Consider the following 18307-nt stretch of genomic DNA (forward strand, 5'->3'; position numbering starts at 1 on the left):
TATATGTGTATTTAATGACAACCATATTTTTCATCCCCTATAGTACATATAAAATATTGTGCTCCAGTTGTGTTTGTGCCAAGGAATACAGTTTTTGCATTTGAATGTCTTTCTCACTGTCATCAATAACATTATGAATTTGTCTAAATTCAGCAAGTAAAAACAAGGTTGAAAACTATGTTTTATACCACTAGCTGCAGGGGGCATAAAATTACGGTAATTTGTGGCTTTACTATTGTCAGTCACGTTCAAGAGATTTTTTCCAGTGGAAATTTGTCACACGCCTGTCACTGAACATACTACGGAGCTGCAAGGCGTTTTTCTAATACAGAGGCACTGAGCAATTCCCTGTGAAGTACATAAAGCTAAAAATACTCATTCACCTTTCTTTTGTCTTGCTTCTACAAGGAACTAACCTGGAGCAAGGTTGTGGAAAGCATTCGGCACTGCTGAGCTCTGCTGTAACCAGACAAGTGTGCATTTCTTGGTAACAAGGATACTTGGCCAAAATGCTTTTTTCCATGATTATTTGTAGGAGTTGTGGGGGGAACTGGGGGAGCAGGTACAGTTTGTGGTGTGGGAGGCCAGAAGTGCTGATTGCAGAATCACTGTTGGGCTGGTGGGACCGTGCTGGCTTTCAGACTGTGCCCATCGGCCTGAAATGCCCCTGCAGCTCTAGGGGGAGTGGCAGCTCATGCTCCTGTTGCTAGGATCTACAAGCCAAAAAGTTGATTAAAGGATTCTATCAAGGGGATAGTAAAGGAGCAAAGAAGTTATTGGTATTCTGCCTTGCTCAGCTGAGATCAGAATCTCTTGGGCTGATGGCCACCACAGGTTTGACCTCCAACTTTCCTGCCTGGAAATCCAGCAACTGCCTTTTGTAGCATAACATCCAGTACCTGGTGGCAGCTAATAAGGGCACTACGCATCTTGTTCTTCAAAGTTTTCATTTTGTGTAGCACATTTTTCTGCTGCCTGGTTTGGAGCTCTCATTTTTTGGGTTTTTACCTTTCCACGGTCAGATGAAGCACTACCACGAGACGATTGGCTATTTTTAACTGAGTCATAGAAGATTCGGGTGTTTTTGAAAAGTGATTATTAAGATAATACTAATTCTAATACTAGTTCCTTCTTTAATAATTAGTATTATTAAGATAATACCAATTCTAATACTAGTTCTTTCAGGGCGATCTGCACAGCATTGAATGGTGAGAAAGATGATGTTTACTTGTGTCAAGGAGGAGCTGCTGCAGTGCTGCTACATTGTTTGGTTTTCTTCCTTCCGATTTTCTCAGTGAAACATTAAGGTTTTCTATTTTAAGGAAGTTTCTGTTGTTTTCTAAACAATTCCCTCATCCTCCAGTAAGAGAAAGTGAGCAAACGTACTGTCTTGAAGACTAATGATGTTACCTGTGACCTGGTATGGTTGTATGTTATATTCCAAGGCACTGGGAGTTTGCTGAAAATTACATGTGGTGTGCATTTTCATTTTGATTACTTTTGAATGTTCATAGATTTACAATTCCTCTGCATTTGCTTGAAAATTCAGGCTAATTTGCTTGTGTAAAAAATATAAATTATTTTTGAGGCAAGTGGCATTGTTTGTTTACTCACCATGTAGTTCTGGCCAGTATTTTAACACTTAGGCCTCTAAATCCACTTGTTCAACATGAAAAACTACTGTGGGGCAGAAACAGTGATGGGATGCAGTAGGAAATGTAGCAAAATGTGATCAGATGCTTAAAGAGGAGCAAAACATACAAATGTGTTGTTGATGGGAGATGCTGGTTCTGAAGCCATGGTGTGGATGTTGAGGGTTTGAAGTTGCAGGGTTTTTAGCACTGGAAGCCTTATAAGTATCTAATTGTGACCATGAAAGCAAAATAATGCCAGCAAAATTTGCAATTCAAAATAACCTTTAAGTCTGATTTAATGACAAAATAAATGTCAACAAACAGTCTTATATTAATTATATAAATTGGCAACAGCACTTCTACAAATTATGGATTTGAACTGTGTTTTAAATTCCTCTACAAAAAAAAAAAAGCAATCATAGGCTTTAGTAATGTGTGTATACACATATGTATGTAATCCATTCATGCAGACACTTCTACATATTAACATGAACACACATATATATGTGCTTTCCAAAGCTCAGCAGTTCTGAAAAGGGTTAAGCAGTTTTAAAATTACCTCAACCCACTGCTTAAACATTGTTGCCTTAATTAATAGCTGCTAACACATGAAGGGCTTGTCTTGGCTCTCAGAGTATATTAAAAAAAAAGCAGCGTGTCACAGAGCTCTGTGTACACTGTTTCTCTTCTACTGCCATTAAAATTAATCACCGTGGCTATAACCTGAAAGGTTTGTTATTTCTGGTACAAGTGGACGCACCAACACCTGCAATTTCTTACCCAAAGAATCTCCATGTCTGTGATTTTCTCTGTGATTTTTTTAAAAGGAATTTAATGTGGTTTTTTTTTTTTTATTAAAAGGCATGGCTATTGATATTTGTTACTTAGCTAGCATTTCTGAAGAGATTTTTGCAATGAACAAAAATGAAATGAAACTTTTGGCAACTACTTACTAATTTAGGCTAGCCATAGTGAAAGCTAGTCCTTCCAAGGAGAAGTTAAAAATATTTTTGAGGACTAACACTACCTATGAGCCAGTACGCAGGGCAGTGTTTCTATAATCCGTTTTCCAGTGCTAAAAGAGTTTGACCTTTTGGTATAGTGGAGAGACTGCATAAACTTGGAGTAGAAACTGGGGAAGAACTTCCCACCTCTTGCCATATTAAATATTAAACTAATAAAGGGAATTTTAAAATCCGTTTCTTAACAGATCAGTATCCATGTAACCAACAATTACTCTTGTGGTCCTAAGTTTGGTGAATTTTCCTTACAAATCTCATTGTTGCTTGTATTTGATAATCCCATTCCCAAACTGGACACATCCGCACACTGCAGCCCCACAGACTGGTGCAGTTGGGTTGTGCACAGTTCAAACAGTAGCTGGAAAAAACAGCCTGGAAACCCTTAACCAATTAAATGTGGTGCCTGTTCAAAACCAGTTGTGCACTGACTTAGTTCCCTGCAGGAGCAGGGACTGGGTCTGTCAGCTGAGGAGATCCCTTCTAAAGCTGGCCAGGGAGGGTATAGGGAGGGCAAAGACAGCAGTTGGTGAATCCTTGGGATGGTGGCACCGTTGGACTGGTGGGCAGTACTTTTCTGACTGGCACATCTGCCTTACCACATTGCTAAAGTCCCTAAGATTGCTCTGGCCCTGTGGAGTGGGCAGTACAGTGAGTTTTGGGCAGTGCCTTCCTTGTGTTGTTCAGTCTCAGTGTTGAGATTGTTGTAGCCTTCAGCAGTTCTGGTTATACAGGGAGTGCAGGCAGGAGAGCACAGTGCGCTGCTGCTGATAGAGGGGAACAGGCTAAGGAAAAGGAATGGCTACTCTCAAACTTGGAAAGCAAACCTGTGCTGAATTTCAGTTACAACTTTTAGCCTTGGTTGGAGCTCATGGGAAGACTTCTACTGCCTCACCAAACATTTGCTTTTGCAGCAGCAGCTCTGCTGTGGAAGCATGTGCAAAGGCCAAGGCACGACCTTCACTGGCTGAGAGGGGCATCATTCCCCCAAACTTGCATTATTTGCAAGTGCCAGCAGTGCGAGTGGGGCAGGTTGTGTGTCATCCACCCACTCGTGCCTGAGCTCTTCTCTGTACACAGCCCCACGGATGCTATTGTTAGGCATGAACGCTAATTGCTGGTATTTCAAGGCTCCTACTTTCTTATTGCTAAAGCCTGTAACAATAATCACAGCCTAGATTCCCCATCTCTCGGCATCAAGGAAACAAGATATGATCATAGGCAGTGTGCTAATGTAATTGTAGTATATAGAATATGAGCTTTTTCTGTGTAAACAGAGGCCTGGCCACATCCTATGATAGCTCTTCCCGCACTCGGCACGCGGGCTGTTCCTCGGCTCACCGCTCAAGTCCCCATTATGGATACATCCACCCTTGTCATAACACCACCTCTGAAACACTCACACCGTTTGGTCCTGCTGCATAATGGTGAGAGGGTGGAATATTAAATGGAAAAAGGCTGTTTAAGTAATGTCAGCAGCCTGACTAATTTCACAAAAGGAAGGAAATTCAAAGTTAAGGCTATGGTATATTCTTATCTAGATGCCTGAAGATTTCTGTGCATGACAATATGCCCCTAAAATTCAGAGCTGTCCCTTATGTCTTTGATTTCTCCCATTGTGTCGCTCCTTTTTTTTTATTAAACATCAAAGTGAATTCACAACAGAGAGTCAGCCTAGAATTTAATCCTCTAAATACCTTGAAAATAGAGGTTTAGACTAGAAGTACCAATATATACCCTTAAAACTTCAGTGTAATATAAAAGAGATTCTAATCACAACAGATCATTACAAAGAAGAGTAAACCACTTTAAAAAAAAATTGAATGTCTTAAATATAATAAAAAGGAATAATTAAGAATCAAACAGGAAGCTGCTATTCTGACAATTTAATGATGCTGAATTGGACTGAAAGAATTGGCTTTGCCACTAAAAGGCAGTGAAAATCTGATAATTTCAAAATGGCACTAAGATCAGATCAAGTAGGTTTTTTTGAAATCAAATGCAGCAGAAGGGGAAAGAAATGGTAGGATTCACCTTAGAATGTGTTTTGGATTCCTACTGCTGCCTGGGGCTGAAGATCTTATTTTATCAGATCTCCTTAACATCTAGAGACCAGGGTACTCCTGGGAAATTATTACCATGTGGAACCTGTGAAAAGTAACATGGCAGTCCTAACTGCCAAACAGAATAATAAAACACAGTTGTTCTGTCATTCCTATTTCTTAAAAAAAAAAAAAAAAAACAAAAAAGCGCCACCAAACAAAAAAAAAAAACAACAAAAAAAAAAAAAAAAAAAAAACAAAACCAAAACAAACAAAAAAAAACACAAAAAAAAAAAAACAACCAAAAAAAAAAAACAGAACAACCAAAACCAACCAAACCTCACAATTTACATAGCAGTATCTGGGACATTACAGCTGATTACACTGGGAGTTTTCCACTGTGTGCAATGTGCAAGTGAAAGTCAAGTAGACAATCTGCTTTGGTTTTCTACATGTAGGAACAGAAATATGCATCTAAACATTTAAAAGCAAGCAAGCCAATCTTAAAAAATGCTCACAGCAACTGTACACATGCACTTAGCATGACTGTGTGAATTACAGCAATTTATTTACTAATACTCATTTTCTGAGCATAACTAGGTGCACTATGACAAGCATTAATAGGTTGCATAGTTAGCTTTTTAATTACTCGGGGGCATGTTGGTGTTTTCTACCTGAGAACCTTAGGAAGCAAACTTGGCAAATTGCTATGATGTGTATTGCAACAGAGAAAGATGTCATTAATAACCAGTTGGTGTGTATTTATATTATAAAAATAAGTCCAAGATGGTGAGATAATTTTATTTGTTACAAGGTCTCATCTCTACTGTGATGAAAATACCTGTTTTGGGCATCATCAGCATATTATTAGAACACAAAGACAAAGCTTTAAAACACAGAAATAAAGCTTTAAAACACATAAGCAATTACAACACCGAGTAGTTAACAATTGTGGTTTTCATCCTTGCATGTTCTCCTGAAGCGCTTGTGAAATCTTTTATGCTAAATATCATACATGCCACAAAAAGTGTTTTGATCCTGTCCTCTTGTAGCCCTCTGAATTAAGTAAGTGATCATCATATGTTCAAACATTATGGACTAAAACATCAGCTATTATTACAGAGTGCCATGGGTCCTTTTATATCGGTGGCCCATAGCTCAGACAATTTCCAGATGTGCAAGACTTGCAAGCACCTTGTCACTCGTTCAAATCGTACGTGAAGCGAAGCCCAAAGCGAACCCAAAGCCCATCCCCGAGCCCAGGCCCAGGCTGCAGCCGCGGTCCGCGGCGGGCTCCCGCTGCTTCCCGACTCCTGGGCTTCTGCTGCCATCCTGTGGCAGCCGCTCCCCGCCGCCGGCGCTCGGGAGCCTTCATCCCCTGCCTTCCTCACCCGCTGCCTCTGCTGCTCTTACCAGTCTTGGCTTGACTTCTGCTTGATGAAGCGCAGAGATAAATAGTATAAGAGCAGGAAGCTGCAAATGATGCCAGTGAGGACAAGGTAGCTCACATAGAGAGGGTGGGAGTCCAGGTCCAGGGCCTGAGTGACCTGTAGTGATCAATAACACAAAGTTAGGGAAAGGCACGTTTTCATGCTGGAGCTGTGAAATGTGTTTTATGTGTAAGCTTCCCTGGCCCCTGCTACCTTCCCCTGTTTCCCAGCTTGGGTGTAGCTTCCAGGGTGGTTTGATAGAGGGCTGCAGCTGCACTATTCCTATTTCAGAACACAGTTCAGCTTCTAAGTAATTCCAGCAAAGTGCATAGTTGGGGCTGGTGTAGGAAAGACTTGCCCTTTATTATTTTGTTTTCACTCTTCAACTAAAAGAAAGGCACAGAAGGAGTGATTGCTGTAGGGCCATCTTCAGGAACAAATTTACAACCAAGTGTAACCCAACTTCATTGATTTGGAGATTGCCGAATTTGAGGCCTACTCCATCTACTTAAATATAACAGGCATTCCAATAGGAATCCAAATAGCATTCCAATTTCTTATCAATGTGTGCAACAATTTTTATTACTGACTTACAAGTTTTCCTGGTATTTGATAAGTAATGTTTCGATCAGTCATTTCATATGTGGTGTCAGTGAACTGAACTTGCATCATTCCTTGAAAATTCCATCTGACAAAAGAGATTTTTGAAATCCAAAAAGGAACTGAAAAAGAAAATGACAGAAATTGATTCACGCACACAAAACTTGAGACCTAGAATACTGCTGTGCTGCTGCCAAATACAGCAGGTTTCTCTCACTTCTTGACAGCCAGAGGCTGTAAACATGTGACAGTTTATTATTGGACAAAATGGCAGATATACTTTACATAGTTACATGGAGATGGGAAATCAGGAGTTAGCTAATATCCATATTCATCAAACTCCCCCTGTCAACGAAGTCTTCCTGGAGCTCCATCTTCCTCTTTTGAATACAATTCTTTTTACTGAAGAATTTAGCAACCACATAAGAAGCTAACCTTTCACTAGTGCTTTTTTGACCTAACTTCTTGTTGCCTCATTTTCAGATGGAAAAACTGATATAAAATGGGTGATCTGACTGCACTGTCACCATCCAAGGAGATAATTACAAAGGTAAGAATAAAGCTGAGTTTTCCTGCACAGGACACACTGTCACTGATGAAAGCCATTGATGTTTCAGTTTGGAGGGAGGGTGGGAGCTTTGCCTTACATGTCCAGAGGCTGTTGAGGCTTATCACAAAGCCACCACTCAGGTAGAATGATGTGAAGAGGACATTGCCAAGGAAGGCCGAGAGCTGCAACGTTGGCAGGAGAGCTGCCACCCAAAGGGCCATGGCACGGGCACTGTAGACAGCCAACCACAGTAACAGGAAGTTCAGCAGGAAATGTTCTGGCTCAGGAACAAGGTTTGCCAGCCAGTAGATGGGAATCCCATAAATTACAACAAAAATGCAGTGTTCTGGGAGCTCCCCCAAAATCTGTTTGGGAAGATGAAAAAGAAAATTTAAAAATAGAGAAAAAAGTGAATGATATTTACAAAAGTACATGAGATGTGCCTTAATGAACTTGTGGACTGTTTATAAAAGCTATAGGAAATACTCCCTTAGAATGCAATCATCTTCCTGTTAGGGCTTGCCAGTGACATGCAAAACTAATCCACAACAGAAACAAATCCTTGCTAATTTTTCTTCCAGTTGTGACAATGCTTAAAACTAATTGTTACAGATTGTTTTGTTAAGAGTTTTGGGAGTGTCTAAGAGCACAATAAATACACGTTTGCCTTGAACTGGTGTGCTTGGTAACAGTAGTACTATTACTGACTCATGGCAACTGAATTTTTTGTCCCAATTTAGTTGAAACCAGTGTGAGGTCAAATTTGAGACAAGTGTGGCTGTTGGTCCCTTCACCACCTTATCCCAAAGGCAGTCCATGTAGCAACTTGATTAATTGTAAACCAAAAGCATAACTGGGATTTTCTCAAATATCTGAAGAGGTATATAGAAAGTATTAATTCTTCTAAAGAGAGTTGCTACTATCCTCTAATACTAAGGTTGTAACAAATTACATCGATTTCTCTGTGAATAATGTGCAATCTTTGTGACACAATGCAGAGAATTTTTTTCTCTGGCAACCACTAATAAGCATTTAAAATCTTGTGCAGAAATGGAAACCTAAATTACAGATGCCATGGCAGGCAGAACTCGTCTAACATCACAAAAGATGGATTATTCAAAACCCTTCTGAAAAAGAGAATGTAGTTTTTAAAAAGTTCTAAATTTAATTCTAGAAACTCTGGCTCTTTGTGCATGTAATACATTTTTTAGCTCAGACCAGTACAGGCCCAAACTGGAAATATCACATCATTTTGTCATTTCTGTTTTACCTCTGCTTTAGCATTTGATACAAATGTTTTGTTTTACAGATTAAGATGTGTAAGCAAACTTTCAGAGATGCTGCCGTGAATTAAATATGCGGGTATGTAAAATTGTCTAAACCTGGAAATCTGAGTCTGAGATTTCTCACTTTTTTGGCCAAAGAACCCAGTGAAAAGTTCTTCTTTGGCTTTTCTGGTGTGGGATATCAGCCATCACTTATGGCAAAATTCTAAAGTAGTGTGAGGCCTAATCTATTAATACTAAGGAAGTGAGACTGACAGCCTTAGCTGGCAGACACAAAAGAACAAAGTCTGATATGAATGTGATTATTTATACAAGGCTTTGGTTTGCTTGTGTTTTTTAATGTTCAAGACAGCTGTTTGTATTTCCTGGCAACAAAACCAATTACCTTAGCAAAGAAGTATGGGCTAACAGAATACATTCCACCTTCCAAGTCATGATAAAGCATTGCTCTTTCTGAATGACCTGCAGGGTAGGAACAAATACACTGGGTTGTATTAATAAGTTTATTTTTTTCATAGATTTAATAATTTTTTAAAATTTTTGATTCATTATAGCATTTACAAGAAGTCTGACACTTACATTTGGTAATAACATCCAAAATTATTGTGAATGGGATAAGGGCACCTATCATGTACAGCAGTGCTGTTGTGTCACGAATAGAGAGTCCATTTTTTTCATGGCCATAGTACAAAAATCCCATTAGTAATGACATAAGAAGGGCTTCAAATCCATGGATTAATAATGTTGAGAGATCTCTGAAGTCATTGGCGACCTGACGACTAGGAAAACAGCAATATTGACCATAAGATATAATATACTAATACTCCTAATGCCAGTTATATTCAGACACATAGCCCCAGACAGTGTTCAAACTAGTTCTTGGAACTTACTAGTTTGGCAAGGACAGGAGTTGGGCTCCCTGTTTCTGTAAAGGATTTTACCTCATCAAACCTATGAAGCACCTGTAGCCACCAAGTGTTTCAGGTCTAAAATGCTGAAACCCTGAAGGAAGACAATTGCTATGGGATGTTCTGTGCCACTTTCTGATGATTTTAAATACAAATGGGCATGATACATAACAAGATTACCTTAATAATATAGTGAACTGCTTTAAGGCTCCTGGTAATTGGTCATTTAAATGGTGAGGCATATTGATAACCTCTTCTGAATTCCTGCCCAAAAGAAAAAGAGAAAAATAGATTAGCACAAGGTGTAGTTATTATTCCAGATCCTCTCTATGACACTCTTTTCTTTACCTCTGCTTGATGGCTGTGGTCTCAGTGTTGTCTCCTTCAGTAGCTTTCCATAAGAAATCATCAAAATGTTTGACCTTTTCTACAAACAAGTTGGCTAGAGTATTTGCTGTTTTTTTGCTTTCCATCTCCTTTTCTGCAGTCTGTTTATCAATACTGGTCAAGTCAACTGCAAGACATTACTTGATTTGAGTCCATATGCTATAGAATAAATAACTTTATGATGTGTTTAGAATCAGGGATTTAATTGGGAGCAAACAGTCCAACCTGTGTACATTCATTAACTTACAACAGTTAAAACAATCAGTTATTTTAGGTAATTAGATATGAACAGATTGTTAATGTGTATGTTTCTTACCTAGTCACTCAATGAATCACTGAGAGACTACATAATTACTTATTATCGTATTATAAACTACTATTTCAGATTTTTATAAATTTCATAGCACTTTGAGAGCAGTGCTGAGAAAAAAATAGTTTGAATTTCCTTCCTGGCATGTAGGTATTTACCATCTTTTATGTGACTTTGACTTAAATCACGTTTTTTCTTCATGTGCAAAATTATAGTTACTGTCTTAGCTGTATCTTACAGAGGTGCCATAAACTTTACCTCATACTGAGAAAGTCCAAAAGGAATATTATCTAAGGACAACATAGTCATACCAATAATAGTTGACTTAGTTTTTTTTTTTTTAATCTAAACTTATAGTAGTATTTTCCCATGCTGACCTTTGGTGTAGATTGACAATATCTGATGTTTTACAGATGCTTTCTGAGAGAAGTATCACTGCACATTTCCTGACTCCTTGCACTGGGCTGATTGTTGGAGGAGTACATCAGAAGTCTTTTCCTTCCCTTCTGCCCTGGTCACCTGTTCCTCTGTCAGACACACAGCCAGCATCTGAGTGTTTCCATCTGGTGCTCCCTCTTGCTGTGGATGCTCTGCCGTGCTGTCCTATTTCCACCTTCCTGCTGACTATATTTCCTTTCTTTTCCTGTGGGTACTGACTCGGTGCATACCATTCAATGATCTTCCACTGTCTCTCTGCCCTCCTCACCTCCATGTCACAGGACATTGCCTCTGTAACCACAGGCTGTAGCTACAGGTTTCCCCAGGACTCCTCTCCTTCTCCATTCCCATACAGGGGTGCTGCAAGCCTTCCCCAAGGCTGTGCTGGCTGAGGACTGCTCTGGGCCCTGATGGTGACAAAGATCTTTTTGTGGGGCTTGACACCAAGGTTACCTTCTGTTTATCTCTGCACAGCTGGCACCGCCTGCCACACAGGCACAGCTGAAGGGGTTTCTCCAGAACATTATGGTTGTCTGAGGTCTGTACCAGGTTTTCTGGCCGACTTGAGTGCAAAGACCTAAGGGCTGGAATTGAACCAGCCTCTGTTAAGAGATTCCTGCCATTAGATTAACAGGCACAGTACTTGGTCCAGGTTTGTCTCAGACTAGGAGCTAGCTTCTGGGCAACAAATTCTGCATTTTCTTAATTGAGAAATCAGAGAACTGTCTAGAGAAAGCAGTTGATCAGTTTATCTGTGTCTTTCCCAGAGAAGTTTCAACTAGCTAAAACATGGGGGTAAGTATGCTAAACATGTTGACAAGTTACTGTATCTGGCACTGTTAGAAAGAGTGTTTTTAAAATTAGTTTTGTCTGTACCTCTTGTTTTTGCTACATTTCCTGTACTGACAAATAAGGATCTTATTAAAAAGTGAACTTGCTGCAGTATTGATTTGAGTTAGTCACAAGGAATTTCTGAGACAGTCATGGGCAATAAAAATCAACATTACCTAGCCACTTAGGAAAGCAAATGATTTCCAGTAACCCTTTTTTTATGACAGTGCTTGATACTGACCATAGAAATCTGCAGGATTGCTGTACCTTGGGCAGGGATAGCCTAGTTCTGTAAAATACTGGACCATGTCTTTAGCTGTTCCACAGTAGACAGTGAGTCCAGAAGTCATCAGAAGAACCAAATCAAACAGCTGGAAGATATCTGACCGGGGCTGATGAAGTGAAAGAAGAACCAATCTGTTTCCTCTGGCCAGTCTGGATAATGTTATCACAAGGTTATGTGCAGTAAAACTGTCCAGTCCAGATGTGGGTTCATCAAGTATGAGTATTCCTGCCAAAGACAGTAAGTTTAGCTGTGGAAAGCAGCATATTTGGTTTGGAAAATATGTTCTAAGTGAAATGGTGCTAGTGCATGAAGTTTCACTCATTATTTTTAAGTTTAATTTTTTTTTTTTCTTCAGTACATCTATTCCTGAGCATCACTTCCAAAAACCTGCTTTCCCCATAACTACCAAAGTATAACTTTATATAAGCAAAAAGTTTTCAAGTCCATTTCCTAGGGAAAAAGCTGATGGGAGATCTTGTTCAAGAGGCTCAGTCAAGGTTAGTAGTGCTTTTGATATATATGTAAGATCAGAGAGGGGATTCAATCCAACAAACCCAGCTATGGATTTAGCCTCACGTTTTGCTTCTACTGAAGACAAAGGAAGTTTCTATTTCACCTGCAACATGAAGCCATGCCAGTGAATTGCACAAGACTGCAATTACTGACTATACACAAAGAGAATGACCTTTCCTATTACTACTGCACATGTAAATGGGGGCTGTGTTAGAGGAAAGGAAAACAATCTTCATGTTAAAATAAGCGAAAGTAAATTGTGGCATGCGGTCAGATAAAACCCAAACTTTATACTGATATGCACAAACCAGAGCACTGCTGTGAGAGTAACTTCAGGCAACTTTGAGTAATCTTTGTGGTGGTGGTGGTGGTTTTAGAGAGTGATGGGTGAAGGCTCCTGAGGGCTCTGGCTTGGTCTGTCTCCACTTTTCCACTGGCATAGGTGACCGAAGCAAAAGTGTGTCAGCTGCTGAAACACTCTGTTTACAGAATTTTTCATGTAATAATTACAGTATTATCTGTGATCAGCACTGATGGCAATTGAAGCAAATGGACCAGCAGCAGTCACTAACTGTGCTGTGGAGAGGCAGCCTCTGACAGAGGGTGTGGCAAGTGTCCCGAGTGTGAGCTCCTCCAGCTGCCCTAGGGTCAACTGAGTGTGTAGCTCATCCCTGAAAGCTTCCATCTTCATGCAGTGCTCCGTTATGCCCAAGTGGTGTGTGATGTGCCCCAGGAAGGTGTGAGTTGTGCTCACCCGGGTTCCAGAGCAGCTGCACGCCGATGCTCACCCTGCGCCTCTCTCCCCCGGAGACGCCCCGCAGGTACTCGTTCCCCACCCTGGTGTTGGCGCATTGCCGCAGGCGGAGCTCTGCGATCACGTCCTCCACCTGCGGGGATCCAAGGGTGACAGGCGTCAAGCAAGAGTTCATTTGCACATTCGTGCATAGATAAAATTGAAGTTATTATTAATATGCTTAAAATCCATCTGGATATTTCTGTGCTAGAGAAACTTGAAAACAAATCTTGATTTTAGAGGTAACATTAAAAAAAACTCAGCGATCAAAAATTTAGTTCGTCTTTCAGCCTCTCTAATGCTTTCTCTAGATTGTCATTTTTTATAAGCTTTGGAACAATTGCTGGTTTCTGTCTTGAAAGATGAAAAAGGTTTATAATTCATAATCTACATAAAAAAATGCCAGATTAGCTGTTCTGACTCCAAACACACAGGATCTCATGGATAATTCCTGTCAGACACATTTTTGACAACTTTATTTTTTCCCAACAGCTTAATTACCCTTTTTTTCCTTTGTGAGTCTGAAAAAAACTTTGGAAGGCGCAGTTTGGCAACGAACAATAGTGTTTCTCTGACAGTCAGGTGGGGGAGCAGTCGGTCATCCTGCCTCACGTGTGCTATGCATTTCCTAACGAGCTGGGGAGTGCTGGGTTTGTTGTTGATCATGACTTGACCAGACTTGATTTTGCCTCCGTGATCCCGGCAGGTTATCACGTCAAGCAAGGATGTCTTTCCACCAGCTAGAAAAATAAAAATTGAAAATTAATTTCCAAGGGTTGGTTTTGAAAAGGGATCTTGTAACAGAAGATGATGTAACAGACAGATATTAAGGAAAAAAAATTCTTGGCCAATTCTTCGCCAACCCTCCTTTCTCAAAATCACAAAGACAGGATGATCTTCAAAGAAAATACTGACTGTGAGCTCCTGTTCAGGAAATCTCTCCCCTCTGGAATAGAAAATGTGGTTTGAACCCTTATAATTTCTCAGCAGAACTGGGTAGTTGGGCTTTGAGGACAGCTACATGAACACAAGATGTGTCTCTTACCTGTTTGGTAAACTCTTTCACTTTTGAAACACGGGTCAAAGATGGTCCCACCCTGGCTGCAGGGCTGGCACCCAAATGCTCAGCAAGAGCTTTCTTTGTGGAGAGATTTGTGAATTCAAAAATAGCAGCTGGATCAACTGAATGACTAAGGCATTGAATGATTACACAGACAATAAGAACATTAATCACGATTGAAATAAAAATTATTATGACTTGAATTAGACAAAAAGTCATTTAAATAATTAAGAAAAGCTGGTTCATACCCAGAGGTAAGAAAAGTAAAACAATGAAAACAAAACCTGATCTGGAGTTAAACAGCAAATGAATTTTTCCTTTTTGTTGTATGAGTCTGTATGTAAACACACAGAACTCTCTTATGATTAGATGTCATTTATTTCTAGTCTCCCTGTTAAAAGATTAACTCCACACTTGCTTCTTAATACATACATCTTAAAAAAGAAACCCATCCATCTGTAAACCACGTATTGCTCTGTTTAAGAGTGACATATTGATTGCCATTGACAATGTGAAACCCATCAGCAGTTTAATCCATTTTACTAAGGCATTTGATGAAATAGATGATAAACAGCTTTTGAAAATAGTTTGACTAGTTTGCTGAAAGGGGTTTGTGCTCAGTGTATGTTGCCTTACAAAGGTGCTATATCTATAACTCAGTATGTTATTTGATCACAAAGCTTTTCATTTTATTATCAGGAGAATCTCTAAGGTAAGCTTCACTTACATTAACAATACGTGCTAAGGAAAAATTCCCTTGGCAATAGGAAAGAAAACTCTCATTTTTTAGGAATAAAGTTAAAATTTCTTTGGCAAATATGGCTTGCCTTTGAGAGAGAGCATTTTCACTGAGTCACTGAGCTAATCTGGTGGAAGATTCTAGTGGAGACACAGCATGGGGGGTTTTACCTTCCAAGTATGGCACTTATTATTTCAGTTTAAAGGTCTACTTCTTGTCCCCCTTGGCTAGTCCCACCAGCAAATGGAAGAAAAACCAAACCCCAGTGTAATAAAGCAGTAACACCAGACAGAAGAGGAACTGTCTTTTCTTCTCTGTAAGTTTCTATTAATCAACACAAATGCAATATTTTGTCCCGTAAGAATTGTTTCAGTCCAAATGGAATTGCTGCTTATGGTTATGCAAGTTGGCACTGATCTTTCTTATGGAGTTTGGCCTCGTTTGTTTGCCATCTGAGTATGGTCTGTAATTGGCATGTTTTCAATCTGAGCCATGAAACTGATTCATGTCCAGCAGATCTGGGGTTGCCAGGCCACACACTCGTAACAATACCTCACTACACCTCAGGAAGCAGAATGCAAATGTGTGCAGGGCATAACAAAGTCAAGTTTGAAAATAAAATTAATTCCCCCCCCCCCCCCAGTATTTTCTTTGTTTCCTTGTTCATCATGTCACTTAAAGAATGTATTTTAGTGACACTCCAGTAGTTTTTTCTCAACCAGATTTTGACATCATAAAGACTGCAGAGTGTTCCTCTTGATTGTGTTCATTTTATCTGAGTGCTGGTCATATAATGAAATGTGGTTGCTCTTACCAGTGGTTCCTATAATTGCAAGCATCTGACCACTTCGCACTTTGAGATTCAGATTTTGGATTACTGTCACATGGGAATGGGGATCTGATTTCCAGGTCCAGGGCATTTTCATCTGAGCAAGGTTCTCATACCAGGGAATCTGGGATGCTGTGTTAACCTAACAAAGAAGGAAACAAGTCCCTTCAATTCAAGCAATAAACTATTTAACAACAAAGTTACAATGTTACATGCAAAGCACATATTAAAATATTATTGTTTATCTTCACAACATAGAAATACATACAAGGAAGTTTTTTGCAGCCACCTATGCTTTAATGCCTTACTTATTCTGTTAATCACTAAAACTCTCTCTGTTCTTTGCTACTTCAATAATTTATTACTGTTGTAAATTCAAAATGTTTCAAACTTTAAATATAATTAGAAATTCAAGGAAACTGAAAATTATGAAATCTTATTCAGATGCCATGGCGAGGAGGAGATTAAATATTTCACTGGTTGATTGAAATCGTCTTTTTTAGTCATCTTCTTTTTATCCCCTTCCACATATTTGTTCTTGCCAGCAAGGCTCCTTTCATCCTTAGCTGAATAGAAAGTCCCTCTGCTCCAACCCTCAAAGGAATAATTTTGCTCAAGACTAAAAGCAGGGCCTAGAAACAGATCTCTTTTCCTGTCTTATCCCTTTACAGGATATATTTACAATACAGCAGTTAGTCTGCTGTCAATATTGCAGCCAAGAGTGTGATTCTGCTCACAGACTGACTGTGCAACAGTTGTGTGAACTTTTTCAAATTTATTTGGCTTTTTAGATGGTCTGCGTATTGAAAAAGGCATTGCTGGATACGCTTCCTGCTGAAGGGAAGTTTATAAATGACAATTTTTACCTGGTAGTTGAGCTCTTTGACCTCCAGAACATTTGATTTTCCACTGTATGTGAAATAAAGACTGTTATCTTCTTCAGAGTGAAAAATAGTATCCTGGTTCTTGGTCTGGAAAAGTTGTTATGTGGATTACAACAGTTAATTACAATAACTAAAGTGCTGCTAAAGTCTGAGTTCAGAAAAGATTAAGCACAAAGGTAAATATATTTATGGGATGTAACAGTATTATTGATGAGTTACTGTAGTGCAAAAGTCTGAACAGTCGAAATGAGTTATCAGTTATCTGTCAGTGTGAAACGTACTTTGTTCTAGTGACACGTGTGTGGGCCAAACATGCTGTGCTGTGTTTTTCTAGTTGCTTTCAGATTAAAATGGAAAACTTTGAAAATGGAGATAAATGTCATGTCACTACAAAGAGATTAGACTTTTTTTTGAGGAAAAAAGATGTACTGCTTCAGCAGTATTAGTCTACTGAATCAAAACGGTACATATTGTAATTGAATTTTGGCAGCTAAAAATGAAGGTTCACTAGAAGTATGTCCATTATTGAATTTCACATGGACTTGTATCCTTGGAGGTTATATGAACAAATAAAACACAGCCACTAGTGCAGTCTCTTTCTTCTCTTTTGTTTTTTAAATTTGCCATTTATCAGCTGAAATTTAATGTTCTGCAATATCAGTTAAAATAACAAGAGGCTACTTGGCCCTTTTGCATACAGCTGTGATTACAAAGTCCTGGTTTTGGGTTTAGCTCTGTGTGCATGCCTGCACTTTTCCTTCTAGCCAGCCATATCTCTCTCACAGCTCTGTGCTTTTCCTTACTGCCAGACTCATACCCTAGCCAAGGCAAGCATACCTATTCCCTGTGTACCAGACCCTACCCATGCCTGTGGTATCTTTGGCAGAGGATGATTGTGATCTTTGCATGCACCTCCTGCCCTGACAGCAACAAGGCTGATTATTTGATTATTTTTTTCAGTCTAGATATACAGCAGAAAGCAGCATCACACCAAGCAGCCTGAAAAGCCACAGGAAAGCCTTCTAAATTACCCCAGCTGCCAAAGCACTCTGAGCCCTTCCTTATGCTGAACCTATTTTTCCAAAACAGGTGCTCCCCAGCAAATGCGGGGATCCAGACCGGAGGCTTTCCTGGGAAAGCCAGTCCAGGATCTGCTCAGAGGCTTTCTCCCCCATCCACACATTTGGAGACCCTCTCTCAGCTCCACCATGGTGGCACCTGAGCAGGGCTTGCATGGCACCAGCCCCGTGCCCAGTGTGCTCCCATGGGGATGTGGATGCTTTCTGCTCCCTGCTTTGGAGCCGGGGGACCTCGGGGCCCAGTGGCTGTGCCAGCCTGCTGGGCAGGATGGCAGCCTGCCTCTCCCAGCCCCGGGCCAGCGCTGCGGGACAGGGACAGGGATAGGAATAGGGATAAAGACAGGGATAGGGATAGGTGCTGAGCCCCTCTGGCCCCTCTCCACTCCCCGCGGCTCCCACTCACAGCTCGGCTCTCGCACATCGCCTGTCTCCAGCTGGCATCGTCCAGAGAGACATTTTCAGTAGTTTCCTTCATGGTGGTGGTGGTGGTGGTGGAAGGTCTGGCTCCCTGCAGTGGTTTGACTATCGTCTCTGTGAGAGCTGTGGAAATCCTTCTCCTCTTGGTTTGGAACGCAGTCCTTTGCAGGCACCCTCACCGCAGCACCATTTCTCCTGGCGCACTGCGTCTCTGCAGCTGGCATGACCCCGTGGACAGGGAAATACTCCCCTCCTCTGGGACACTAATAGCT

At 40.3% G+C, this 18307-nt stretch overlaps 1 protein-coding gene across 2 annotated transcripts; it reads right to left on the reverse strand.

Annotated features, from left to right (window-relative positions):
- Positions 1-5475: 5475 nt before the first annotated feature.
- On the reverse strand, positions 5476-18297 carry ABCG8 (ATP binding cassette subfamily G member 8). 2 transcript variants are annotated; one of them, XM_030269021.4, is made up of 13 exons: positions 18022-18295; positions 16522-16626; positions 15641-15797; positions 13529-13767; positions 12989-13121; positions 11677-11946; positions 9818-9983; positions 9650-9733; positions 9141-9340; positions 8947-9023; positions 7373-7640; positions 6720-6847; positions 5476-6242 (listed from the first exon to the last, which is right to left on the reverse strand). In XM_030269021.4, the coding sequence occupies exons 1-13, from the start codon at positions 18091-18093 to the stop codon at positions 6105-6107; spliced, it is 2037 nt and encodes a 678-aa protein (XP_030124881.4). In that variant the 5' UTR covers positions 18094-18295; the 3' UTR covers positions 5476-6104. The 2 variants fall into 2 exon arrangements, with proteins under 2 accessions (XP_030124881.4, XP_072783612.1); XM_072927511.1 differs by lacking the exon at positions 16522-16626 and having other exon boundaries at positions 18022-18297.
- Positions 18298-18307: the final 10 nt, after the last annotated feature.

The sequence above is a fragment of the Taeniopygia guttata genome, chromosome 3, assembly GCF_048771995.1.
Source record: "Taeniopygia guttata chromosome 3, bTaeGut7.mat, whole genome shotgun sequence".
Classification (NCBI taxonomy): Eukaryota; Metazoa; Chordata; class Aves; order Passeriformes; family Estrildidae; genus Taeniopygia; species Taeniopygia guttata.